Consider the following 27,842-nt stretch of genomic DNA (forward strand, 5'->3'; position numbering starts at 1 on the left):
AGTCAACACTGAAGTAAACTTTCAATGTAGGTTGGTTTAGAGTAAGACATGCTTCTGCTTTCCCTTAGAAGCTCTTCCGTACCTTGTGTCACATGCTGTGATGGCAATTAGGAAAATGCCAAAAAAAGTAAATAGGGGAGGATGTGAACCCTAAAATGGAGTTATTTCTGGCTACAACCCAATATATTCTCAGTGGGATGAAAATTAGGTCCTTAGGGTAAGGAGTGGAAATCTTGGAGACAGTAACTTGTGGCCTGCTGAAAGACCACAGTATGTAAATACACACAGTGTTATCTATGGTATTAAGTATTCATGGGAAAAAGATGTCTATTAACTTCCTTAGGGAAGTGGGATGAAAAAAAGGTAGAGAAACACTGCCACAGGCAATCACTTCTTCATTCCCATTACACTCATTTGTCCTCTGACAGTCACTTCCAAGTGGATTCTGGCTTGAGGACTGTTCCCTAAATTACAGCCTTCACTTAAATTTTTTACACCACAAAAATCACAACCTTAAGGATTTCGAAAACACAGTTGGGGCAGTACCTGGAGCAGTGATTTTTAGAATGTGATCAGCTTATCACCTGAAAGTTCCCAGAGCCTTGGAGGAGTAAATGGAGAGTGGGTCTGAGGTCAACAGGTGGTTTCTTGGTTGGTATCAAGGTAGTGGCACAAATACTAGTAGTGATTGTCTTCACTGCCTTGCTTTCACAGTAAAAAGCTTTGCCAACTTCACTTAGAAATATCCTTGATATAACCTATGCAATGGGAAGCATGGATAAAGCACTTCTGCACATTGAAGCATGGCTGTCTTGAGAAAAAGCAGTTGAGCTGCAAGCTCAATTAGCTGTGTGCTTCATGGCATCCCGTTTTTACTTTAGCAAATTATGGTATTTACAACTTGGCTATTTGGCTGACATTTTCTGGAAAAGGACTAGATGAGCCTTTTCCTTCAAGGGAAGCTGATGGTGTTGCCAATGATAAAATGAACGCTTTCAAGCATAAATGAGAATTTTTGGAACTTGTACTGCCACTATGAGCTTGATATTGTCCCAGTATTTTAGACTTTCTGAGATTGATGGTGATACTAACATGGTGATCTGTATGATGAAATGTATTAAAATTTGGTAGATCTGTATTTTTCAGTGAACATTTCTAAATAACTAATGCATGTTGTTACAAAGTCATTTGTAAGTAAGATAGAGCAGTGGGTTTGAATACAAAAAACTCATTGATAAGGTTTCTGATTGCCTTTAAGAAACCACTACTTGTCAAGTTTTGCAGGGGTATCAAATGGTCAGTTACCGGAAGACTATTTAAAAACCTTTTCTCCCAACTTTCTCTCTCTGAAGTCAGATTTACTTCATTTTACTTCAACTAAAACTGTACAACAGATTGTAGAAGCAGCTGTAAGAACCCAACTGTCTTCTATTAAAACAGACATTAGAGTTTTGCAAAAATGTTGGATGACAGTTTTCTCCCTAGGTTTGTCTTGAAATTTATTTTTCATAAAAAGTTAACATAATTTACTGTTATTTTTAAACACATTATAATTCTGAAATAGTATCAATGTATATAACCTAGACAATAAAAGCTCTTTGAGGTTCATTTTTTTGGGTAGGAACTTAATATTGAATCATTTCAAAACTGCTGACCTAGAGAAATAACCCCTCAGAATCATCTTCCAGTTTTATCCACATATATTCCTAAAAAACAACAAAAAGCAAGACTTTGAAGAAGGAAGTTTATAGATCTGAATCACAAAACCAGTTAACCAAGACTGGGTGCCACCCACTTGGCATTCTTTAAATCCCGCTTCTGTGCTCCTTGTGGGAGAGAACACTGTATTTTAAGAAACTTCCCCACCCCCATCTACTGAAGTTCAGTGTTAGTTCCTACAGTGGTGCTGCCATCAGGGTAACATACAGAGGCAGTGACCAAAGGATGACCAAGTGAGGCTCCCTAACACTGTTCCCTTCTCTTCATTGAGTAAAATGACCATAGGTGACAACCCAATTAAAGAGCAGGATTGTCCTCAAAAATATTCATTATAATGGCTTCAATGGCTAAAATCCCCATCTTTTTGGCCAAAGGCCTTAGGCTAGAGGAAACTTAAATTTGGAATCACTGCCAAGACAAATGGTTTCTCCAAGTTTTTTTATTATAATGTCTGATTCAAGAGGAACTATAAAGAACATGCATAAAAATTCTGTACAGTTTATGCTTGACAACAAGAAGACACTTGCAGATACTAAATCCAAAGTTTACGTGGCAAGATAGCAACAGGGAAAAGCAATGGAGACGGCTGGAACAGCACTTGCACTGACTAGCCAGACTTCATGCAACAGACCTGGTCTCCACAACCGAAATCCCATACACCTATACATGGCCCTAATTCAGATTCAACTCTTCTCTATGCAAGAGTAACACCTCTAGACTCAATCTGAATCACTGTCTGTCTCAGCTTCTTTCACATCCACGCTGAATTTGTATTCCTGGTCACATCCCATGTAAGCATCACTCATGAAGTACAGGGTATAGTTGTGGGCCCCAGTGGCCGGAGCTACGAAGTCAAGTTTCACCTAGAGAGAGCAGGCAGAAATCAGGGTGAGCATGGACACAGAACCAGTGTCACTCTGGCCATCTCAGAACAAATCCGGGGACCAATGAACACTCACCTTGGCCTTCTGTTGTAGGGTCAGCCTCTTGATGGAGATGAGGCTGTTGGACTTGGCATCTCCGATCACCACCCACCAGCCCTCTTCACGTTTCTGCAGTGACCAAAGCCAAGAATTTCAGCATATAAACTTGATAGTCATATTAGAGCATGAGAATGGTGTTACAAAAGCAGGAAAACAAAAACCAGATAGAAAAGTTTCTAAAACTTCTTCCTGAAATAACAATTTGACATAACTAAGATTTTGGAATTGTCAAAAGATACCTCAAATGAACTAAATTTTTAAGTAGGTAAATGAACTCAGTTGTCTCAAAGTACCCTTTCCTTCTAGCACTTTCCACTCAATCCAAGATTCCACTCAAAGATCTAGTCAAAGACAAATGCATAGTAGTCACAGAGGGCACAATTCTGTACAAATGTTTTTAACAATGACCAATCATCCAAATTGTTTCAAAGGAGAAACAAAAGTAACACCAATGGTCTTAAGATTAATTCTCAGTCTCATTAACTGTTACTACTTTAAATTTCCCTTCCCCAGTGACAATGTACTCTAGTCCATGGAGAGGCTGAAGTAGACACCTGGTAAATCCAGCAAGTAGGACATACCTGGGGGAAAAGAGGTGCAATCACAGGGCCTGTGACTTCCTCTTCTCGCTCCAGCTGCACCAGTACCACAACTGGCCCACCACTGTGGGGGAGAAAAGTGAGACAGCAATCAGCTACACGCAGTGGGGTTATGGAGCACACAGTCATGCTGTGCCCAACAGGGACCCCAGGGCAGGGACCAAGGCCCCTGACTCACCTGCGGATGCTGTCCTTATCCACGACTTCGTAAGACAGCTCAATATTGGGGTAGCGGTTACAGAAGCGGGCCACATCTGCGATCTGGCTATCAGACAGCTGAAGCAACGCATTTCTTTCTTCATCCTCCATCTCCATAATGTCAAACACACTCTCCACTCCCTGCCGTGGGTATTCAGAAGTCAGGGAAGAATACATACTAACAGCAAATAAAACTGGCTCCAATCTGGTACAAATTTTACTTTCTACACTATCAGATAATCTAAAGAAAATAATTTCAGAAATAGTCCACAACTGTCAGGCTTTCAAGCACCTTAAGCAAGCATCTCTGCTTCCTTCAGAAGAACTGCAACCAAAAGTCTCCCCTACTGTGACTCACCTCCTACCACCCAACCCATGCCAATATACACAGCTCTCACCCCTGCTACCCAAATTCCAAGTCCAGAACCACCTCACCTTGTCTGTGCAACGTTTGATATGCTCTGATGTGAAATGTGGCAGCTGTTTCAGGTATGAATCCTTGGACCACATGGCTTGGGTGACCATTTGGGCCAGTTCCATGGCTGCCAGGGCAGGGCTCAACCACCCATTGCTGGAAAGGACATCCACACAGGCCTGGATGAGCCGGATTGCCTGAATAGATAGGAGTACAAGAGCAGGCAGGGTTGGAACAACTACTACACAGGTCAGTGGGCCCCCTCCATATCATCCCTGCACCCACACCATACCTTGCTAAGGATTTCCTCTGTATCTGACTGCAGCTCTGCACTCAGCTGCATGCGCGACAGGTGAGCCTGCAGAAGCAGGTTGGTCTTGACATGCGGGTCATTGAATTTAGGATTATTCAGCTTGTGGGGCACCTTCTGCGCCAACTGGAAGGTGGAAGAAAAATAGCTGGTGACAAACAGGTAACAGTGCCTGAGACCAGCTCTCAGACCAAAAGCACCACCTGACCCAGGCTCACAACTTTTCAAATATATCAGAAAGGTCTGAGTGGAGGGGGTAGAGATGTTTTTGGAGGCATAGGGTGTGTGTTGGGGTTTCCTGTGGTGACAGGACACCACAGAGTCTGGTATACAACAGGCCATACTTTCAACCCCAAACACATTCTCCTGGAGCTGAGATGTCCTCACCTGCCTCAGGAGGTTGTCTTCATGGTGCCGGATGGGGATGTTCTCATATTCTGCTGCATTGGAGATGATCTCAATAAGCCCTCGGACCTTGGTTTTGGCATTCAAGGACATGCTGAAGAGTTCTAACAAAAAGAAATTTGGGAGAAGTCAAAAGAGGCAGAAAAGGAGGAAGGAAGAGAGTCCTGGGTCACCCTGCTCTACTCTGGAATACATGGGACACCCAAAGCCCCAACACCTTTCTCAGTGGGCTATAGATGCAAACATGATTTTTTTCAGCTTGGGTTCCCCAAAGACACAGACACTAGCCCCTGCCAGCTCTCACCAATGGTGGTATAGTTGATGTAATAGTAGGCTGCGATCATGCCCAGGTTCAGAGGTGCCACATCCATCTCATCCTCGATACTGATGCACTTGGACTGCTCCAGGTCACTCAGGGTCTGCTCCACAAGCTCTGACAAATGGTCAGACAGGTGACGATGGGAGATGCCTGTGAAAGTGAGAGGTAAGGGAGATGGCCATCAGGGACTCATCTGAAAACCACACAAAGATAACATGTGCCCTGGGGCTCACTGACCCTGCAGGTTGTAATAATTGGGGTTCTGTGTCATGCGGCGGTATAGAAAGGTCCAAGTGAGGTAATCCACAGCATCCTGTTTGTTCTCGATGGTCTTAGTGACAATCTCAGCATTGAAGTGGTCATGCATACAATGATCCAGGTGAGACTCTACTGGCAATGGCTCATACAAGAACTTTTTGAAGAAATCCTATGGATTGGGGGAGAGGAGACAGTAATGAACAATCAATGACAACATAGTCACAGAGAAGGGCCAAAGAGCAAATCAATAGAGGACAGCCTTGTGTGACAGACACAGTTAATACAAACATGGAAGATTCCAGCTGCACAAACAAGGTGAGCTGGACCTGGACCTGGACTGTTGGGCATGTATGTCTGTTTCCACTGGCATCACCTGTTACTTTTTTTTTTTTTAAAGATTTATTTATTTATACAATAACCAGTGTATAGACCAGATGTGCAGGAGGGTGAGAGGATTCACCAGAGAAAGAGCGGGGAAAAGAACAGGAAGACTGACTGAAATACACTGCTGAGGGGGGCAGCAGGTGAGACAGCCTCACAGCGCTGTGCTCGACCCCCTGCACCACCAGGGAGGTCCATCACGGGTTACTTTTATAGCGTGAGCAGGGATATGCTGAGTCACACAGACTGCTCAGTGCAGGAAAAAGGAATGGAACTAGTCAGAGAGTGAAGACTCAACATATTCAGCAGCAGCAAAACCAAAAGATTACAAAATTTCACATGGCTGAGAGGCTCCTTACAAAAGCAACATGAGAATATAAAAAGAGGCGGAAAATAAGAATACACAAAAGTAACTACAGACATCTATCAAAGGAAGATGAAAGAATCTGTTCTGGATTAACGAACCCAGGATCTCAAGATGGTACGGAAGGCTAGGACTGACCTTTTTGGAGCCCTGGCACATGATAACACAGCGCCCCTCATCATCCTGCAAAGGGCGGTTGGCATGCCCCACCATCTGCAGCACGTCATAGATAGGGTAATCCACATAGCTGGAGACAAAAGAGGGGGAAAAGATGACAGGACATATTCAGGAGGCTGACTCCCCAAATGTCAAAGAACAAAATGCTGACATGGGAGATATGGGCAAATTACAGCAAAGCTGTGTTTATAAGTCTTTACACTGAGGCACCCTCTAGGCTCGCTGGCTTATGTATATATCACTTTAGTCTTCAGGTTCTAAGAGTCATGACTTTGTTGCCTAGGGTATAACACCAAAAACAAAATAACTCCCTATTAAAGGATCAAGTGTGTAAGTCTACCTTCTCAAACCAAATAGCTATATATTTCATAGATTGTTGAATCATTTGACATAAATAGAAATCTTGAAGCAAATTTAGACATTTAAAGATAGGTCCATAAAAAATAAAGCTCATTTCAAAATAATGTTTTGGGGAAAAAATTAATTATTCAAGCTTTTCTGAGAAAAAAATAAAACTTCTTCTCATCACCACAAATGTGCATGACTTTGATCAAGTCGCTTTTCCTAATCTACAATAGAAACAGATTACATAATGTCTAAGGTTCCTTCTGGCTCTAACTTTCTGGCTCTCCAACTTGCTAAAATAAAAGTGGGCAAATGACTGTAAAAGCAAATGTCAGCCTGCTCTTGAGACTTAAAACTCTCAAACGTCTGGCCGTGGTGAGACCTTGGCTAGCTTTTTATAACCTTAACACTTCTTCTCCTTAATATCTTATTTCTAGATCTGCAGAAGTTACATTCATTTTAGAAGAGAGATTCCTTTGATACCGAGCAGCTAGACTCACGCATGGATCTTGCCATTGTAGTACTGGGTGTCCATGATGATCACCAAGTGGGCGGCCACATTCATGCCCCAGCAGAGACTTCGAGAAGCTACCACCACCTGGATAGCCCCTAAGCAGCAGAGGGGAGAAGAAGACTGAGTACAGGGCTCCCTGGTTGAGGTAGGTTTACTGCCTCCTGGGCAGGCAGGGACTTATCTTGTGTTGTTTCAGAACTCAGTGCAAAGCTTAGTGGGGATGTGATCTAACATGAGTAAGAAGGTTAATGCAGTACCGTTAAGAGGTAACTCCAAGCTACTGTTCTCTACTCGGGGGACTATTCTAGAGGAAAGAAGGCAATCCTGGAACAGAATCCAAAGCCCAGGAAGAGCGAAACTTAAGACACCTGCCTGACATACTGGCCTTGCTAACTGGAAAGTGCTAAACACTGGGTCATGGACTGGCTCAAAATTGAGCTCTTTGAATTTGCCCCAAATCAGATCAAGGATCAAAGAGTGACAGTGAATGATTCTGGTAGGATATCTCCACTGTGGTTCCACCAAGCCGTGTGAAAATAGTAACACTCTGTAGGAAATGACACAAGTGAACAAGGGACAGTGGCAACAGACCACCCACAGGAGACTCAATAGTTTTGCCATTTACTCCATCTCTAAGGTCTAACAACCTAGGTGTGTCTGGTATCCATGGAAAAGTAAGTCTAAGTCTAGTGGCACAGAGTCCTGGTCTAGAGATGCAGATTCTGAAATAACACAATCTATGTGCCTGTTTTCTCATCTAGCAAGTAGAGATAGTATTTGTCCCACCCGCGTTACAATATAATTGAGACAATAAATGAAATTACAGATAAAATAATCAGAGGTTTTCTGAAAGTGTACTAGACAAATACCTCCATATCAAAGTCTAAGACACCTTACCAGAGATATAATTACATTCTGAGCTAAAAGACTTTTTTACCTGAGCTGAAGAGCTGTTCTACCAGGCGTCGCTCCATGGGGCTGAGCCCCTCGTGCAGGTAGCCCACCCCGTTTAACAGTGTTTCCTTGAGCGTGCTGTCACTTAGCTTCTCCAGGTAAGGGATCAGATCCTTCTCAGTGCAGTGCAAGAACCTGAGCACCAAGAGGACACATTCAGCTCAATCCTGAGCCAATAACCCTCCACTGTGCAGTCGCCTAGCCCCTCACCATGTGGGGTAACCCCACCCCCATAGCAAGAATACATTTTAGGGTGGGCAAACCTCACCTGACCCAACTCCCCTCACACCCACCCCCAAAAGTCAGGCCCATCCCACCTCTGCCTCTGGATGTCTGCTGCACACGTGGTAAGGATGTCAATTGCAGTGAGGCGGGTCTGCTTTCGAGACGGCACAAAAACAATGACAGGTTTCTTGGGGGAGTGCTTGGTGATGGCATGGTACACGGGCTTCGCCATGGAAAGCAGGCGAGTTTGTGTATGGCTAATGTTGAATCCCTGGAGGTCAAGGAAAAGAGGAGAGACAGAGGTTACAAGACCTGGGTACTCTGGATGTAAGGCCTTATAGGATTAGGACAAGTGGGTGTTACCTGAATGTGCAGCTCCAATGGCACAGGGCGCACATTAGGGTGGAAATTGAAAGTGGAGGTGGCACTGCACCCCAGCCAGTGGGCCACATCCTTAGCATTTGAGAGCGAGGAGCTAAGTGCAACAATGCGAATAGGTCGCTCAATCTGGGAGGAGATGTAGCGCATACGGGAGCAGATCACTTCTAATACAGGCTGGGGAAGAGAGAGGGAGTCAGTACAGGCCCAGGTGCTCCATCCCCCACCTTGAGGCACCATTTGTATTATACCCGCAACCTCAAAATGATCTAATTCTTCCTTCCAACTAGGGCTCTCCTATCTTTGGTTCCGCCTCCTCCATAGCAGCCAGTCTCCATTACACCATGCTATTTGCCAATAATACCACAAAAAAGTTTCATAACATCCTTCCAGAATAAGATCACAAGTAGGATCATCTTGGGATAAGGCCCTCTGAGGCTTGGGCCTTAGACCCAAAGGTAATGCCCAGTGCCAAGGTCACTTGGCCAGTCACAGCTCTTCTGTGCTATAAAGTCAGGGCATACCCCGTTCTCGCCTCCGATAAGGTGGACCTCATCCACCACGAATAAGTTGATGTTCTGGACATTCTTGCGCTGCTTCCACCGACGGGAGAGGATGTCCCACTTTTCAGGTGTACTGATAATGATATTGCCTTTGCCCAGGAGCTTCAGGTCTGTGCTGGTCTCCCCAGTTAGGAGTACCACCTTCTTGTTGAGCCTGTCCTGGAACTTCTCATACCAGTCCATGTAAACCTGGCAGGCAGGGGAGGAAGAGCAGAAAAACGATGAGGCCATGCCAGGTATCACTGTTTATTGAGGAAAACCTGAGCAGTCACACAAAGACCTGTTGATCTGTAGAGACCTCAAACTACTTTAAATCCCATGTCAACCTTTAACCGGCAGGAGAGTTTTTCATGAGTATACAGAATTAGGAAATGACCAAAAGAAAACAAATAGTCTTTGCCCAGCTGACCTTGCAAATTTCCAGGCTCAGAAAACCTTGATCTAGACTCACGGGTAAAAACGGCTTCTAGGGAAACACACGTGGTGCACAGCATGTCACATACCTGCTCTGCCAGCGCCTCCATGGGAGTGATGTAGACACAGCGCCCCTCCGAGTTCTGCAGCAGCATTCGCAGGATGGCAAACTCTGCACAGATGGTCTTCCCGCTGCCAGTGGGGGCCCCCACAAACACGTTGTCATCACTGTTGTACACGGTGTTAAACACTGAAAACCCACGGAGCAGCAGTATGAACATTGAGTGGGCAAGAGACAGAAGAAAGAACAACACGGGAAACCCAGCCAGTCGTGAAGCTCCAACAACAAAGTGATGAGGGTGTATAGGCTCTAACTGCAGTCAGGCTGGCCACATCTCTCGCCCCATTTTCTCCCTCCCACACAGAAAGGAAGGGAGGAGAGACCAAGATCAAGTGTGCAGGTCTCATGGTGACATGGGGAATGACAAGTGTCCTTGGTCGCCAAGTGTCCTTGGTCCAAAGGGGCTGGGATGCAGAACAAATGGAAACTGGCTACCTTCCTCTGCCCCGCCAAACCTCTCTGATGTTTTCCAGACACAGTCTATAGAAAAATGAAAAAGCCTAAGCCCTGGCATCAAGTTCTTTTTCTTTTCTAAAGTTCAAGTTCTTTTTTAGCTGGCTCCACTGGAGTGCCTCTCTACGCATGAGTTTCCTTATCTATAAAATATGAATAACAGTTTCTCAAATAGTAAATGCCTCATTGGATTAATGGAAGAATGAAGAAATCACCCATGATGCACTGTGCCAAAAGCACTTAGAAAATGGTGTGCTCCGAGGATGTGGCTGCTATTTAAAACGATGGGAGGAAGCCTCAGTCAACACTACACACTCTACTTAAATACTTGAGCATCGGGGCAGGCAGCAGCCTCCTGAGTCCAAAAAATGACAGGGCACCATGCTAAGACCTTGTTCTACTACCCTCCTCAATGAGAGGTACAAAGGAGAGAGCAAGTCTAACAGTAACCAAGGATTTCTGAGGAAGGACAATGTCCTGCTAAGCACCCAAGCACCCCTCTTCTTTTCCTGCCACAGAATACATCTTTCCCTCAGTGACCTTGAAGGTTCCAAGGAACGGACTTCCAGAGAATGGACAAACCTACCCTGTGTCTGGATGGGGTTGAAGAAAGGAAATTTATCTTGGTAAAGGCTCTCGAAAGCACTGTTTCTCAAAGCAGACACGGGCAAGGGCTGCAGGTCCAGAAGCTCAGTTGGAGGTGGGTACTTCTCTGGTAGGATCAGGTGTCGGAAGGAGACAGGCAGCTGGGTCTCACAAGCTGCCAGAAAACAAACAAGAAGAGCAGTAGTAAGTAGTTCTCTACCTAACGGCACCCCCCAGAGCCCTCTCCATGCACACTGGAAACCCCAAGGCAGCATATGTACAAAGTCAACCAAAGCAGTACAAGGACAAAACATTGCTATAATTGCCTTAGAGGACCAAGTTGCGCGGGGACCACAGGAGGAAAAACACTCACAGAGCCAGCGGTCAGACACCACTCGGATGAAGTATTGAGGAGGCAGAGGTTCAAAGACAGGCACGAAGAATGTAATGAGGTGCTCATCCTGGGCATACTTGGCCTTGAGAAGAAAGTACTCATGGTGCAGAATCACTTCGCTGTCCACATCCTCCACTAGGATCCAGAATGCCTCTGATGAGCCATGGACCTGCCAAACAAAGGGAACATGAACCAGGCTGGGAACTCAGCCCTGCAATCCAGCTCTCCTCAAGATCACTCTGAAACCAGGCCCTCTATCCAGCAAAACCTCACCTTTTCATCCCATTGGAAATCTGGCGTAATGGTCAGCTCTACTTTCAGAGTGGAGCGCGTGATAGGCTGTAGATGCACCGACAACTCCAACTTGGGAAACAGGTGGACATACTTGTGGATTGTCTTCCCCATCTTCGGCATGCGGATAAGCTCCCCTGTGAGGACATGAGAAAGTATGGAGGCTGCAGCCCAGTGGGCCCGAGGGAGCTGCAAACTGGACCCCGAGGGCCACCACAGGAAACTGGCAGATTCTGCTCCAGGCACAGGTTCTCCTCATCACTATCAGTGAGTCCACAGGACTCAAATTGCCAAGACCAACAGCAAGTCTTGTACTTCAGTGGGATGTAAAAAGTGAAGACAAGAATATCAAGTTACAAGGACTAGGAATTGGTAAATATACAGGCTGAGAAAGGGCAAGCTTTCCACACACCTATCTCATTATGATTCAAGTCATACAGACGTTCAAAGGGGAAGTTTTTCTTCTCAATCTTCTTCACTACCTCCTCAGGGAGTTTCCGGAACTGGCGCAGAGGACACATGGATTGCCACCTATCCAGGAAGGAGACAAAGCTGTAAGTCCCTTGCAGGACCTGTAACCAAATGCCCTCACCAAGGCTTGCAATAGATTGCCAATAACCACATGAGACACAGTCATTAGAAAAGAACATTCAATCTATGCCAGTTGTGAGACCTGAGTGCCAACACTTGCTACACCCTCTCCCACTCCCTGGCTCCACTCCAAAGAGTCTTCCCTTTTCTCAATTTTCATTGGGGGCTCATGCATCAGACCAGAAAGCATATGTACTCTAAGATTCTCCCATCACACCCTCGGCCCAGAGACCCCATCTCAGGTGACCAGCCTCCAGCTCACTATGTCCTCACATGCGTTTGTCGATCATCTTGCAGAGGTTCAGAGTCTTGTCTGTAAGTTGTGCCCAACCTCGATTCAGGACAATTTCAAAGATGGCACGCATCAACCGGCCGGCAGACTAGAGAAAGAGGAAGCATCCCTCTAGTATATCTCCACTATCCCCAGGCCTAATGAAGCCTTTTTACACACGGATTAATTGCCTCATACAATCACAGAACCAACTCTAAATCCCTTTAACTGTCGCTCCACCCCCTCTAGGAGATGTTTGCTAAATGCACAGCTGCTAGAAAAAGTGCAGCCTGAGCTCACCACACAACATTTCATCCTAACGTTCATGGTATGATTTTAAAGCTTTTGGCTCATTGGATGTTTAAGGCTCTAGCAAGATGGCACTAGTCATCTGCCCTTAGAGATAAAGATAAGAAGGCTAAGAAAACCCAGTGTCATTTCTGGATGCATTAATGAGTCTGGCAGTCACAGTGGGAATTCACTCTGTGTCATGTGGATCTCCCTGTGGAGGCCCCGGTCTTCTGCTGTAAGGTCTTACCTTTCTTATATGCCCAGACCAGTAAAACAGAATGGCTATCCCATACATGTACCAATCAACAAAGAAAACTAGAGCAAAACTCAGCAGTCCTTCTACCTCGCCAGTGCTAGGCCTACTTTCTCTAGAGGTTGGAACCATTCAGGACCCTTCTCCTTGTGGCATAACTCTGCCCTCACCTGAGTAACATACACCATATCGGCCATTAGTGCAAAGCCCTCCAACTTCAGCTGTGAGATGAAGGCCTGGAGAAGGACATTGATCTGGAAAAAAGCAAAGTCAGCCAGACAGAGGCCAATCATTAAACAGGGTAAGACAGTGAATCACATTTTTGCTCTGGGCATCGCCAGGTAAGATCTACAGCTATTGATTTACAGACTTTAAATAATTGTTAACTTTAAATAATTGCTTTGCATCAGTAGGATGCAAAAACTGGGAGTACTGAGCAGGTTTCCAAGCAGAAATGCAAATTCACAGTTCATTTTTGAGATGATTATGAGAATGGCCTGATTGATCCTCAACCCATGCTGAGAGAGATAGGCTCACCTTCGCGCTGGGCTCCTCAATGCTCTCCTTTACAGGGATGGGCACCCGCTCCAGCAATTTCTGCAACTCCAGCTTCTCTTCCTGCCACAAGGAGGACACAGGTCAAGGCAAAGCCTTGTGACCAAGAAAAGAACCCATCCTGCAACCTGGCTGAGCTGCAGCTCCCCACCCCAACACGCTCATAGGCTCACCTCTCTCACAGTGATGTTCTTAAACTCTGAGGACAGTGAGAAAACTCTGAAAAGCTCAATCTCACTCAACGTAGGCTTTAGCAGCTGGTTGTAGGTCTGAACTGTATCATTAGTGATGTAGTAGTGACTGGCTATTCGGCCCAGTTCTGTCACCTACAAAGAAGAAAAAAATCCAATGCTGACCATTAACAAACTCCAACTTCTCACTGTGGAAAACAGGTAGCCAATGGATGAACTCAAAGAACACAGCTGTCTGGCCCAGACACATGAGGAAAGATGGCACAATAAACTGACCTACAGAATTGATGCCCATACAGGAAAGAGAGCTGAATTAGCCACATCAACTCAAGCTATGGGGAGGAAGCACTGATAGATTTTATTATACTAGTTTGGAGGTTTGGAGGTTCAGGGGCTCTCTCCAATTCCATCTGTTTTTCCACTGTTCCTAGCAATGGGTAATTAGGCAGTACTCAAATCAAGAGAGTGACTGGAAAAATTTCTCTCAGGCCTACAACTTCTGCTGAGACCTTTGCCTCAATCCCTCACCCCACTCACCTGGAAGTTGCCTGTCTTTTTGTCATATTTGACCAGATTATTCTTATCCAGCATCAAGGCAGCAGTGTGAACCAGATCTAGTCGACGCTGGTCTAGCAGGGGATCTCCTTTGAGGTCATCATGAGAGATGCCATAGAGGGTTGGGGATCGAAGCATTCGGATATACAGGTAGGCATAGCCTAGCCAGTTCACCGCGTCCTACGAGAAAGAGCTCATGGTGACCTGATGTCCAAATGAAAAGCTCCCACGGGTCATTTGTAAATTAATTCCCAACTACCAGGATGTGTACTATGTTGTCTATGTGGCTATAAAATTTTATTATTAAAGACAGTCCTTCCTAAGGTCTTGGTAACAAGGGGAACTATCAGCCAGAGACCAAAGAAGCTTATGAGAGACTGCTTAACTGAAATGGGACAAGGGGGTAGAGGACCCTGGATACTGCTGGCCCACAGTAAGAACCATCCCACTCCTGGTACCTCAGCCCTTCTGGAGAAGGCAAAAGGCCCCTTCTTTACCTTTGCATTCTGGACATTCCCCAGCACGATCTCTGCATTGAGCATGTCAGGCAGCTTTGAGACCATCTGGCTCTCAATGGGAAGTTGCTGGTTGAGGAGGGATAGGTAATACTGTAGCTCCCCATGAGATGTGATAAGGATGCCTTCCCCCTTGGTGTCATACTGGGGCCGTCCAGCACGTCCCAGCATCTAGATCAGAGACAGTAAGCCAAAGGCTTCAATTAAATTCTTCGACTTTATAGAAGCTGGCCCTCTACTGGCTGTCTTTCCAACATCCTTGCATTTCAGGCACATACTTTTCCCCATTGAGAATAAACACAAAGGCTCGATACCTGCAGAATGTCCAGTGCCCCCAGCTCTGTCCAGCGCCCCTTCTCTGGACTGTATACCTGGGTGCCTTTGATGATGACTGTGTGTGCAGGGAGATTCACACCCCAAGCCAGAGTTGCTGTGGAAACTAAAACCTACAGAGGCAATAACGGAAACAGATGTTACCACCAGAATTAACATCACCAACTTCTCCAGGCAACTTTCCTCAGAGCTTCTAGCATGAATGATGTGGGTCCCCTACTTATCTATATGACACCAGACTAAAGAGAAAAGGAGTCCTTGTGTTCTTCATCTACTCAAGATCTGTTCATTATTGATAATCTATTCATCATAATTATGAATAATCTATTCATTAATATTTCAAGGTTCTAGAAACAATTAAGGGCCAAAAGTATAGACCAATATTATCCAACTTAAAAGTACTAAGCAATTAAAAACAGAGACTATCCATTAAGAAAATAAAGTGTGTCCAGACTCTTAGAAAGGAGCACAGGGGACTGTGGTGATGGTGCATGGGTGCCTTGGGGAAGGAAATTCTATGGGGGCTCAATCTGAGGGGGCGGGAGGAAGCAAATATTGTCTGAAAAATGTAAAAATGATAAATGTTAAAATAAAAATAATAATAATAAAAAAAAATTGATAGAAGAGAAAAAGTGTGTCCAGACTCTATATGAGACCTTGTCTGGTAGTATCTGGAGTCACCAAAGTGCCTGCTTTGCTATACTCCTCAGATACTTTCCTAATCTCACTCATTTCCCCTCATGCAATTTATGAGGAGTTGGGAGAGGCAGCACAAAGTTATATTTTCTGTATCTACACAAAACCCTCGACTTGGGTTACCTGAGTCAGAAACAGTACAATACGGGGCACAAACACCTGGCACAAGCTTTGACAATCTGTGCTTTGCCTACCCTCACCTGAATGTGTTTGTCAGCAAAAAGGTCCTCCACAAGTGTGCGATCAACTCTGGTCATGCCTGCGTGATGAATAGCAAAGCCATAGGGCAGCAGATCCTTCAGCTCCAGGTTCTGAGAAAAAGAACACATGATGAGGGGAGCCTCCCTTTACTCAGGAAGACTCAGTAAATCTCATGAGACCTCACCCCTCACCTACTACACACAACCACATCCAGACAATCAACCTCAACCTGTATGAAACAACGGTAGCACACTGCAGTCCCAGAGGATTGTCTGGACGACCCGAGATTGAGCTACCATGCAGGAATGAGAGAACAGGGCCTGCTCCCCTCACCTTGCATTGCTCAGCTTCTGTCCGAAGGACCTCTGTGGAGGCTGAGCCTTCTCTCAGAAAAAGACCCAGAGTGTCCTTCTCCAGGCACATGTCTCGGATGGCCCTGGCAGTCTTTCCAGTCTCTTTCCGGGAGTGGACAAACACAAGCACCTAAACAGAAACCATGATTTGCCACGGCACCAAAAGCCACTCCCACAGCCCAGAAAGCAGAGGCTATACCAATGGCTGTCCCAGAGGCTATAAGAAAAGAATGCAGGTCTTGAAGAAGAACAATGCAGCACTGTGTACTGGCTCAGAAGAAACCTAAACAGGACCAGCAAGACCCTAAACAAATAAACCTACCAAGTATAGAGCTGGAGCCCTGGAGCTGGGAAACTAAATAATCCTTTGTTCCCTATCTTTAACAGCAAGTTGAAATATAATATGGATACAGGAATTTCAATTAGCAAATTGTGTTCAAGTGCCTAACAAAATTCCAAGTCATCTGAAGAATGCATCTGCAAAACAACAGCTAAAATACTAAATGAAATAGGCACTTTTAAAAAAAGGACTGAGGAAATAAATATTAGTATGACAGCAGTACCATCTGGTAGGAAATGAAGTCCTTCAAATATTTAATGCCAAGACAAGGTATGTCTCATCTGTTTTTATCATACAAAAATAAACATAGATCCTGTCACTTTCCCCTACTTTTTTTCTACCTTGATTAACAGGGTCTACAGTAATACCTTATTCGGAGATTTATATTTTGTCTTCTTTTTATTTTCCTCAATCTTACTTATCAGTAAGTCAAAAATTCAGAAGAACAAGGTTTAAGAATAAGAAAGAACCACTGACAGACCTGATTTTTTCCAGCATGTTCCATGATTTTCTCATAAACTATTTCATTCATGATCTGGAAACGCTTGATAGCTTTCTTCTCTGTGATGCCCACATAAGTCTGTTCCAGAGGCACTGGGCGGAAGCTAAAAGTTCAAGTTAGACAAATGAGGCTTTCTGGCACAGAATACTGAGGAAATATAACTGCTCTGGGAGTGATACTCTTTTTGGATTCACATATCTAAACTCTAGGGCCTTTTAAAACCCAATTCAACTTCTAAAAAAGGGGATGGGCAGCAGGAAAGTCACCCTTGTTAAACTTTCCAGTCTTCTCTACTACCTGTTGTCAAAGTAGAAGAGGCCCTTGGCAGGATCGACCCGTAGAAAGGTGGCCACATCTTCATAGTTAGGGAGGGTGGCGCTAAGACCTATAAGTCGGACATCCTCTTGGGTCATCTCAATGTTTCGGATGGCCCTGGCCACCAAAGCTTCTAAGACAGGACCTCTGTCATCATGGAGAAGATGGATCTCATCCTAAAAAAAGGGTGTGCAGAAAATTACCCAGAGGACTAGGAAAATATAGTCCCTTTTCCTGAGAGTAGCCGCGTTTTGAAGTAATATGCCCAACAAAAAAGACAAGAAAGGGGACTCCGAACCAGAGAAACCCAAAGGATGAATAATAACTGAGAAATACCCAGGAAATAAATGCTGACTATGAGCTGCTCTGCTACATTCAGTGAAATACAATGCTTTGTTACAAGTACGCAAAGCTGCTATTGAGCACAAAGGCAGTTGCAAATGATCCATTAACAAATGGGTATGTCTATGTCCCAATACAACAAAGACCAGTACTCAGATTATCAACTCCTGCTCTACAACACTGAAAACCAACATGTGAGATTTCCTTTGTTTTTCCAGATGACTTAAACTATACTCAGGCTCACCATCATTCCTCTCCAGGTGTTTCTGCATATAAGGAATAAAATATCCTGATCCCTTATTTACTCTTCAGACAATGGACTATTTATTAATAAAGTCCTTTAACATTCAGGAGAACATAATTAGTTTTTTGGTTTTCTGTTCATTTGAAAAACATTTCAAATACAAAAGAAATAAAGAATAATGATGGTAACACCTAATGTGAAATGTTTCAGTTAGACAGAGATTCTCATTGAAAGGTAGCAGCGGGCCTCCCAGGTGGCGCAGCGGTTGAGCGCTGGGTTGCGAGGCTGCCCGAGGCCTCTGCGGCGCCGGTTCGATCCCCGGCTGCTCCCCGGCCACCGGAGGAGGGTCCCACATGGAGCGCAGACCTCTCCTGCTGCCCGCTGCTCCCCTCTGCAGTATACTTCGGTCCTTCTGCCTGCTCTGCAACCCGCTCTGGCTCTGGTGAATTCTCTCACCCTCCCGTGCTTCTGACTATACCCAGTGCATGTATAAACAAACAAACAGATAAATAAAACATGCCTCTATAAAAAAATAAATAAATAAAGGAAAGGGAAGAACCAGAGAGAAGACTGATATAGTCTGGTTATGATGCCAGGGGTGGGCGAGGTTTATTTAAAAAAAAAAAAAAAAAAGAAAAGAAAGGTAGCAGCAACACTGACAGCAAAACGTTGTCCTAACAAAGGTCAGGGACTAGAGAAAAGGTTCTGAAGAAACATTTAGTGTTAAAACAAGCAAACCCTCCTTCAATAGGACTGTCCCTCCATTCCCACAAGTACCCCAGGCTCACCAGAATGATGAGTCGCACCAGCTGGGTGTAGGTGCGCTCCCCACCCTTCCGTGTAATGATGTCCCACTTTTCAGGGGTACAGACAATGATCTGGGTGGCACTGATCTCCTCCTTGCACAGCTGGTGGTCACCAGTCAATTCTGCAACAGTGATGCCATATGTGGCCAGGCGCTGGACAAAGGAAAGGGCGAATCAGGTAAGAATGCATGAAGGGTGTGCCCTGACCCCACACTATCTGTCTGGTAAGTTTGCGTGTAGGGTATTGAAAGCAGGTATCAACCCACGGGTAATTATTAGATCAATCAGGTCAATCTTACAAATATATATTTTTACAACAAATCCAAGTCTACATCGGGAAAATAAAGGAGGCAAAGAATCTCTGAGAGTTTCATACAGAACCCAGAATAACATTACTATGCCTCATACCAACCACATACATGTGAATGTTTCATAAATGTACCAGTAATACAAATGATACCGATTGCAGGAAAGTGCTATGGAAAAGATGAAAGAAAGATGGTAAAGCCCTATAAAAGCTCAAGACAGCTCCAGAACATTCCTACTTTGGAAACACTCTGAAACTGGCTCAAGTTCATCTTTGGAGTGGGGATAAAAACACCGTATGAGACACCCCAGTGATGCCATAATATAAGCAGCAGTGATATATCAAGCCTGTTCTTACTACTTAACAGCTGTACCCAATAGATATCTTCTGGAGGAAAAGTTCTATCCCTTTACCTTTCCAAAACTGCCCACCATCTCCTGCACCAAAGACCTCATGGGAGCGATGTAGATGATCTTGAAGTCATCCACGTTGATAGTGCCATCCATGTTAATGTGTTTCCCTATCTCTCGGAGCATACACATCAAGGCCACGTTGGTCTTACCAGCACCCTAAGAAGAGGTTAAAGGTGAGAAAGCCGATTTATGTTTACCTGGTTATGTTGTGAGGCTTATCATCGAAACAGAGAATAGCACATGTCCTAGGAATTTTATCCTACCACTTAACGTCGCTTAGATCAAAGAACAAAGGGCTGGCAGGTGAGAATAGAGATGAAGAACAAGCTTGCCACCAAAATCATTCATTTCATTCCACACCACAAGTAAAAAAGCATACAGGGCAGTGCTTACAGTAGGAGCACACAACAGAAGATTCTCATCTGTCTCCAAAGCAGCGCGGTAGAGTTTACTCTGAATCCGGTTCAGTGTTTTGAAGCCCTCAAATCCAGCCTGGGCATATTTTGGCAGTTTCTCCACTGGAAGCAGTTGCTGGAAGGAAGAAATGTCATTCACATCACATTGGCAATACCCTCGAGCAGACTGTCCGTTTTTGCAAGATTGCCAGGAATGCATTTCCTGGCCCCTCCCTGAGTAACTCTCCAGAACAGAGAGATCAGTCTTGTCTCCTGGGCTCAAAATCAAAACAAGAAAACTGCAGCAGCTTCCATGTCTGGAATAAACTATCTATGACAGAAGGACACATTTTGGTCAATGGTTTAACACTGGAAGGGAATTGGAAACTGAGCAGAGAACTGAGAAAAGCAATTCACTCACTTCTTCTGAGCCAAAGGGCTTGGGCTTCAGAGCAGGCACATGCACCTCTTCATAACCCTTGCGTTGGCGACGGAAGGAACCATCAGGAAGTTGACAGCGTTTATTGGCCATGAAGTGGCTCCCTTGAGTAAAAACCAAGTCCTCCAAGTCCAGAACCTGCCGGGGAGCTAATGCCTGGAAGTGTGACAAAAACACAAAGTTAGCAAGCTGAGCATATTATTTCTCCATCCACCACAGCCTTGGCAATAGCCCTGACACCCACCTCTCCACCCTGGTCTAGATCCATGGTTTCCAGATCCGTGTCCATTCGGGACTGACGGACTCGCTCTCTCCGGATCCTTTCCTCCTGTAAAGGGAAGAGATAAAATGAATAGTAATGTATTCCTGTCCTCTTCAGTCTTTGCTTAGCTGAGCTTAACTCACAGGAGCTGACAAGTAAACCCTAAAACAGAAAGACAGCCATTTACATTCTCGCACTTATCACAGGGACCAGCAGAATGATGTAAGCAAGCAAACGGATTTAAAGGGATGATGCAGAGTGCAGGAACGTCAAAAGTAGACATTCAACAATTTGGCATCAAGGGGTATGCCTGAGCTGTGGGTTCTTTGTCACCAAGTATGTTTTCCATACCTGGATTTTCCTTGCCATGGCATTCAACAAATGCCATGATTTATTGTATAAATAAATACCACAGGGCCCCATGGTGCTGATGGAGAGAGCATCAGGTGAGCAGCGTCTCGACCACACCATTGGGCATGTATTGATTCTAATCCACATCCACTAACAAACCTCAAAGAATTCAGAGAAAATACTTTGCTTCTTCAACTTCCTTTTAATAGGAATTTAGTTCCCTGCGGTCATCTTGCAGCCAATATCTCGTTTCTGAAGAAAACACTCTAGGGCTCAGCAATCGAACAGATAAACCAACCCATCCTTACCCGGATCAGATCCTCCTTCTCAGTTTCCTGGAGCTGGTAGAGGAACTTGGAAAGCTCTGGATCAGCTTCCATTTTTCCCATGATCCTTTCCTTTTCACCCACACTCTGTGCACTGGCCAGTAAGGTACAGTATAAAACTGCCAACAGCAAAAGAAAGAAAGGGAAGATGAGACGGGGAGGAGTGAAATAACAATCAACAATCAAAGAAATTTTGCCATCTGTGACAACATGGATGGACCTTGAGGGGATTATGCTAAGTGAAATAAGGAGAAAGGCAAATTCAAAAATAAGATTTCATGCATTTGTAGAATAAAAAGAAAATAAAAACAAACACAAACTACTAGATACTGGCAACAGAATGGTAGTTACAGGAAAGAAATGGGGAGGGAAGGCGCAAGGAGCAACAGATGTGGGAGATGGTGACTGGACATTTTGCGGTGGGTACACTGAGAAAATGTAATCTTGGAACCTACACAGTGTTATAAACTAACGTTACCACAATAAGAAAACACAAAATAAAAAAAAAAAAAATCAACCTTCAACCACGGAGTAGAAAGAAAAATGAAACCATTGCTAAAGCGATGAGAGCAAGTCTCGGACATGTCACATGCCACAGAGGGCACACGATGTACTCACTCATCATTCGGTGCTGCCGCAACACTTTAATGAAATCAAAAGTGTTGAAACCAAGGAGCAGAACCAGCTGGTTCTCACACTCTCGATCATCACTGGCCGTCTACAGAGAGAAGTTAACACCTCAATTAAGGACACAGCCATCTGCTACATACACTGTCCCATCTGCTGAGAGACACGCTGACCACAGGAGTATCATCTTGGCCATACCTTCAAAATTTCCAACACTTCATCTGCCTTCTTCTGTGACACGATGGCATCATCATAGAAGCGACTGAGCTGTCGCTGTAGCCAAAATGCATCAATATCCCGAGGGTGCAAATCCTTCTTCTTAGAACTCATCAGTTCACCAGATGCTACAAGCTACAAAAGCAACCAAGCACTGAGCTCACCATGTCTCTGCCATAACTGCTTCCTCCTCATCCTGTAACTAAGTACTACTGGTGACCCTCCTTTTGAAATTTTCCAGAAGGGAAAAATAATTCTGTTTCCCTGAGTTTGGAGCACACAAAATTAGGGTTTGGGCCTTCCTAGTGGTGCAGGTGATTGAGCACAGCGCTTTGAAGCTGTCTGCAGCCTCTGCAGTGCCGGTTCGATCCCCACCAGCCTCAGAGCAACCCACAGGGCGAGCAGACCTCTCCTGTCCCACCCGCTGCTCCCCTCAGCAGTGTATTTTGTCAGTCTGCCTGTTCTGTTCCCCGCTGTGTCTCTGGTGAATCCTCTCACCCTCCCGCGCATCTGGACTGTACCCCGGCTCTTGTACAAATAAAATAAATCTTAAAAAAAAAAAAATTAGGGTTTCACCAATACAAGCCTTTGCGAAAGAGGATGACTGACTGAAATCTTAAGCAAATTAAGACACTGATTTATTATGGTTCACCAATAAATGTGGCTCAATAAATATGTAACAGGACCTAGGCAAGAAATAAATCTGGCCTTGCAGCAACAGGAAAGAGCAAACTGTACTTACATTAGCTGAGAGCGTACAGCGCACAACAGCCTCATCCCCTTCCATGTCATCATCAGATGCCTCTTCTCGTACCTCCCCATAAACATCTTCATCACCTTCCTGTGGAAATGACCCAAACCCCAACTCATGATCTGCAGCTAGACCTGGTATCACCACAAAACTGCTCTCTTTAGTCACTTAAAATTAGTTACATGGATAGACCAATGGCTCTGGGTTGAAATCAACAGTTTATTGGAACCAGGGTCAACCCTATTTAGTACTATTCAGGAATTTCTGATTAGATGGGGAACATTAACCTCAGTGTCTGCCTCAACTGTTAATTAAACAACCATGTACAAAGTATGTCTGTGCTTTTGGGCAAATGTACATTCTTTTCAAACTGGCACTAGCACCTGGTACTGGGAAGTGGGAAATTTTGAGACTTTAAGTCTAACCATGGAAGATACAGACCATGATCCCCAGTGGATGCCGGAAACTGTGGGTAATAATAAACCTACATATGCTGTTTTTCCCCACATACATACCTATGAAAAAAAAGTAATTTGTAAATTAGGTATATTGTAAAATATACCCCCACTGGGTATATTTTAAATTATATTAGCTTGGGCCTCCCTGGTGGCACAAGAGGTTAAGCATCACACACTATGAAGCAATCCACAGCCTCTGCAACACAAGTTCGAACCCCGGCCAGCCAGAGAGAAACCCACATGGCGCAACAGAACTCTCCTGTCTAGCCCGCTGCTCCCCTCAGCAGTGTATTTCAGTCATTCTGTCTGTTCTGTTCCCCAGTCTGTCTCTGGTGAATCCTCTCACCCCCTGCATCTCTGGCCTGTACCCCAGCTCTTGTATGCATAAATAAAAATAAATCTTTTTAAAAAAAATTAATTATATTAACTTATGTTTATTAATTTAAACTTATTTTATAAAACCTAAAAAGAATCATAAACATTTTTAGGTAGAGTAATAGTTATGCCCCAAATTTAACACATACAACACCGTAAAATTTATTTGGCTTGTTAGGGACCTTCTTTACCCTCGAATGGTCCCCTCACCTAAACAATTCCCAAAATCAATAAACTAGGTTCACCTGCTTTATCACTCACCTCCTCATCAGACTCAAACTGTACATTCACACCATATGTCTCATCAATATTGTCATCTGTAATGATAAGAGACCAGAAAAAGAAGACAATGACTGATCAGTGTAATAAGGCACTCATTTGGAGCTCATTTCATTCCCAAATGTCTGACTTGTCTCCCCTCGGGACTGATCTATAGTCTAACGATGCACAACCTATAATCTTGGATACGGCCTTGCTCTTGTTGCTCAACCACTTGAGCCACATGCTCCCACTCCCAACTCTGTCCAAGTTTTCCCACATATTTTAGACAATAAAAGGGTCTCAGTGAGAAATGGCTGCTGGAATCTAGGGTTTCTGGAGTCCATCAACATGACTCCAGTAAATACCAAACAGGGTGTAGGAACTGAGACTTCAAACATCTTAACGACTGATGCTAGATCAAGTTTAGGAGTCAACAAAACATAAAGAACATAAAGAATTCATTTACCCATATTCTGAATTTCCTTGTCTCCACCATAGTCTGTGATCTTTTTGCCCAAGTTCACTAACACATGGTATCTGGTATCATCTGTTTGACCCAGCAGTAGGTCAATCTCCTTTCGTCTTTCCTTGTCCCGAAGCTTTTCATTCTTTAGGACAGCTAGAACTTCATCAGCTGCCCCACAAAGGATATCACGAGGCTGGTGGCAAAAACAAAAGCAGAAAAACCACATTTAGAAAAATAATGCACAGGGGCCTCCCCTGGTGGCACAGCGGTTGAGAGCTGGGCTGCGAAGCTGCCCGCAGCCTCTGCAGCGCCGGCGAGGGTCCCACATGGCGCCACAGACCTCTCCTGCCACGCCCGCTGCTCCCCTCAGCAGTGTATCTCCTCAGTCTGCCTGTTCTGTTCCCCACTCTGGCTCTGATGAATTCTCTCACCCTCCTGCAGTTCTGACTGTACCCAGTTCTTGTATTAATAAATAAAAAATAAATAATTTTTTTTAAAAAGTCAATCATATTTAAAAAAAAAAAAAGAACAAGAATGCACAGAATTCTCACTGACCAGCTTTACATGACAACAGGATGTTAACAGGAATCATACCAGGTTCTGACCATTTTCATTAGCATTAATAAAAAAGCCACCAACAGTTACACAATCGAATGAAGACTCATCTGGTTTTAAAAAGTTTAGGTAGGTGGTCTCGGGAAGCAGGAAGACACGGCTTTCACAAAGCATGCCAAGTCTCAAGTGACAGAGCACCCAGCAGTCCTCCTCAAGCCTGCAAACTTCTGTCATTTTTTTGTTCTCACCTCCTCTAGCACCTACTTCACTAAAAAGTCTCAGAGACTCATAGAGATCACACATGTATACTGGTCAAGGGCACAGATTCTAGACATAAGACCACCCTGTTAATATCTGGCTCATGTAAATACTTCTATGAATTGGGAAAATAACTATTCTGTGCTTAAAATCTCTCTTCAGTAAAATGAAAAGTATTAGTAGCACCTACTCACAGAGTTAGTGCTTGTGAGACTTGAAAGAGACATGTAAATGCTATTCTACATAAAGTAAGTGTTCAGCAAACAGCAGCCACTTCTGCAAAGTGGTACAGCCTACACAGGAAAACTTAGGGATGAGGTTTTTCTGGTGCCTCCTAGGTGTGACCCCATCCTCTCCAAAAACAGTCTCACCCTCTGGCTGCCTCACCTGGTCCCCAAGTGCAGCCTGGATGAAGCTGAGCAGCACCTCATAGGTCTCCCGGGTCTCTTTAGTTTTTGGCTTATAGATGATGCCCACCATCTCATCAATGCCCTCTGACAGGAGAGTATAACCCTTCATCTTGTTGATATCATGCCGGTCCTCATCACGCTTTCTTCGCCTAATAGACAGAATGTAATGTTGAACAGCAGAGCCTTCCCTCCCGAAGGCAAGACTAAATCAAGCCCATCCATCTCCTTCTCAGCTTCATGGCACACATGTAATATGTAAAAACATGAATATATTAACCTAAGCAAATATTTCCTACCTGGCATCATCATTAGCAGTAGTCTTTATGGGGATACAGTAACAGATCCTCTCACTAGATGCATTAAAACATTATGAGATGTCCCCTTCATTCATTTAAAAAAAGCAACCTTTTTTACTTTGAATGACAATATTGCACAATCAGATATTGACTAGTTTTTCACCTCTCAGACACACTTTCCTTTTTAAGCCACAGAAAGCTCCTTTGGGGCACCTGGACACTTTGAAGCTCCAAAGGAATTCACTGTCATTGATTTCCAACAAATTGTAGAAAAACTAGAGAAGAAGTTCCTATGCTGCAATGTGTAGTCCAATAATATATTAATTGATTTCAAATATAACTACTTTAATCATATCTGGGCCTATAAATAATTGAGACTTCATCATGGAAGGAAGAACAGAGATGGGTTAAAAAATAATGGTGAGATAAAGTTCAATGATTTTTTTTTAAAGTTCTAAAATACATCTCCCCAAAAGTAAAAAACCAGCTAACCAAAAAAATCTCTGTCTTTCATAGTATGGATGCCTAAATGCTTGAGTGTAACAACAAAATGAGTACGAAGTGGGCAATAGCATAAGAAGTGGAAAGTTAGAAACAGAAGGGTGAAAAAAAAGTTACTGAAACAAGGGCATAACGAGAGTCTAAAAAAAACCATGAAAAAAATTTAAGATTTTGCTACCAATCTACCAGATACACATGTTAGAAAATGGTCTAAATGTGGTTTCCTACTTCTAATACTCTTGTCAAGACTAAAGAACGTTTTAACTCTCATTGCTTTTACCACACTAAATTTTCCTATGCCACTGATGTATTATCTTGCCCATACATTTCATCAAAAATGCTGCTAAAATGCTAAGAGGAAAATGAACTTTGAATCTGAAGATACATCATTTTCCCCTTTTACTTACTTTGCTCTTCTTTCCTCCTGCAACTGTGGTTTGGTCCGTTGAGCTTTATCTCCCATTCGGGTGCCCTCCAGTTTCCCAACCAGGGATAACACCTCTCCAGTGGGTTCATCTCGGCGGGTTCGGTCAATGAGAGAGCGGTCAGCTTGGAGGACAAGATTCGAGTTCTGAAGAGATTACAAAATTATGGAAGCTCTGGCATAAACAGGGCAAAGTCCTCTAACACAGAAACCAAGTAATGGTGAAAAAGGAAGTAAGAATCAGAGTAACTAAGTGCTAGTCATCATTTGTCCAAATAAAAAGATATTTTCCTTAAGAAGAAACAGCATTGGGCGATTTCTACACATGAGCAAAGAGCAGAATTAACTCCTATAGCCAATTAAAACAGCTAAACAATCCTAGCTCCTAACATGCCCAAAAGCTCACCTGGGAAAAGGTGGGGATGGGGGAGGGTCGGGGATGGTTGGAGGGTGGTAGAGCACAGATTAACTGGTGATAACGTCATGTGCTTCTTGTTGACTTTTCTCTCGTTATGTCTCCCAGGGGTGGGGGTTCCAAGGTCCCAGTTCTTATCCCTCCCGTTATGTCTCCCAGTGCCCGGGTGCTTATCTCTGCGTCAAGATCTAATCCCTCACCGGTACAGCGCTAAGGGGGGCGGGGAACAAACCCTCCTATCCGAGCTCTTTGCCCATCCAGCCTGCCCCAGGCCCCCTTGGAGTTAGTCACAGATCGGGTACCCCCAGCTTCTCCTCGATGATTTCCCGCCCCCTTCCGCCTTCTATAGGCCTTCATTCTGGGGCTCCCCTGAGCCTCCGGCCCACCCCCAGGCTCCCCAGACCGGAGTTCTCCCCAGCCCACACGCACCGCCTTGTACTCGTACTGCAGGCTACGGGCGGTCACATCCGCCATGGCTGCGGCTGCTCCGGGCCCTCAGCGCTCTGCGGCCGGACCCGCACGCTGCGATGGGCCGCGGAGGTGCTCCCGAGTACAGCGGAGACGACGCAGGGCCGACGCGCAGGAAGCAGAAAGTAAGGAGCCCCTTCCGCTTCCGG

General features: G+C 44.5%; 1 protein-coding gene across 1 annotated transcript; it reads right to left on the reverse strand.

Annotated features, from left to right (window-relative positions):
* Positions 1 to 2,143: 2,143 nt before the first annotated feature.
* Positions 2,144 to 27,797, reverse strand: SNRNP200 (small nuclear ribonucleoprotein U5 subunit 200). Its single transcript, XM_037527865.2, has 45 exons — positions 27,655 to 27,797; positions 26,794 to 26,957; positions 25,567 to 25,738; positions 24,367 to 24,559; positions 23,901 to 23,956; positions 22,798 to 22,896; positions 22,038 to 22,190; positions 21,831 to 21,930; positions 21,195 to 21,331; positions 20,518 to 20,601; positions 20,256 to 20,429; positions 19,833 to 19,970; positions 19,440 to 19,595; positions 18,702 to 18,872; positions 17,310 to 17,503; positions 16,992 to 17,115; positions 16,151 to 16,300; positions 15,817 to 15,927; positions 14,902 to 15,033; positions 14,570 to 14,758; positions 14,055 to 14,252; positions 13,500 to 13,652; positions 13,309 to 13,389; positions 12,942 to 13,025; positions 12,230 to 12,336; positions 11,778 to 11,896; positions 11,348 to 11,502; positions 11,054 to 11,243; positions 10,682 to 10,855; positions 9,611 to 9,771; positions 9,069 to 9,296; positions 8,530 to 8,721; positions 8,259 to 8,437; positions 7,925 to 8,076; positions 6,974 to 7,082; positions 6,090 to 6,198; positions 5,186 to 5,375; positions 4,934 to 5,098; positions 4,612 to 4,733; positions 4,207 to 4,350; positions 3,935 to 4,111; positions 3,480 to 3,640; positions 3,284 to 3,365; positions 2,679 to 2,771; positions 2,144 to 2,582 (listed from the first exon to the last, which is right to left on the reverse strand). The coding sequence occupies exons 1-45, from the start codon at positions 27,697 to 27,699 to the stop codon at positions 2,439 to 2,441; spliced, it is 6,411 nt and encodes a 2,136-aa protein (XP_037383762.1). The 5' UTR covers positions 27,700 to 27,797; the 3' UTR covers positions 2,144 to 2,438.
* Between the last annotated feature and the right edge of the window lie 45 nt (positions 27,798 to 27,842).

This window comes from Talpa occidentalis, unplaced genomic scaffold, assembly GCF_014898055.3.
Source record: "Talpa occidentalis isolate TD23 unplaced genomic scaffold, MPIMG_talOcc4v2.1 talOcc4.5, whole genome shotgun sequence".
Taxonomy (NCBI): Eukaryota; Metazoa; Chordata; class Mammalia; order Eulipotyphla; family Talpidae; genus Talpa; species Talpa occidentalis.

Coding starts and splice junctions, on each gene's coding strand:
- SNRNP200 (XM_037527865.2), bottom strand. CDS start 27,699: ATGGCGGATGTGACCGCCCGTAGCCTGCAGTACGAGTACAAGGCG. Junction 14,759..14,901: donor GGGCACTGGACATTCTGCAG/GTATCGAGCCTT, acceptor TCTCTGATCTAG/ATGCTGGGACGTGCTGGACG. Junction 6,199..6,973: donor TACAATGGCAAGATCCATGC/GTGAGTCTAGCT, acceptor TTTTGTCTCCAG/CTATGTGGATTACCCTATCT.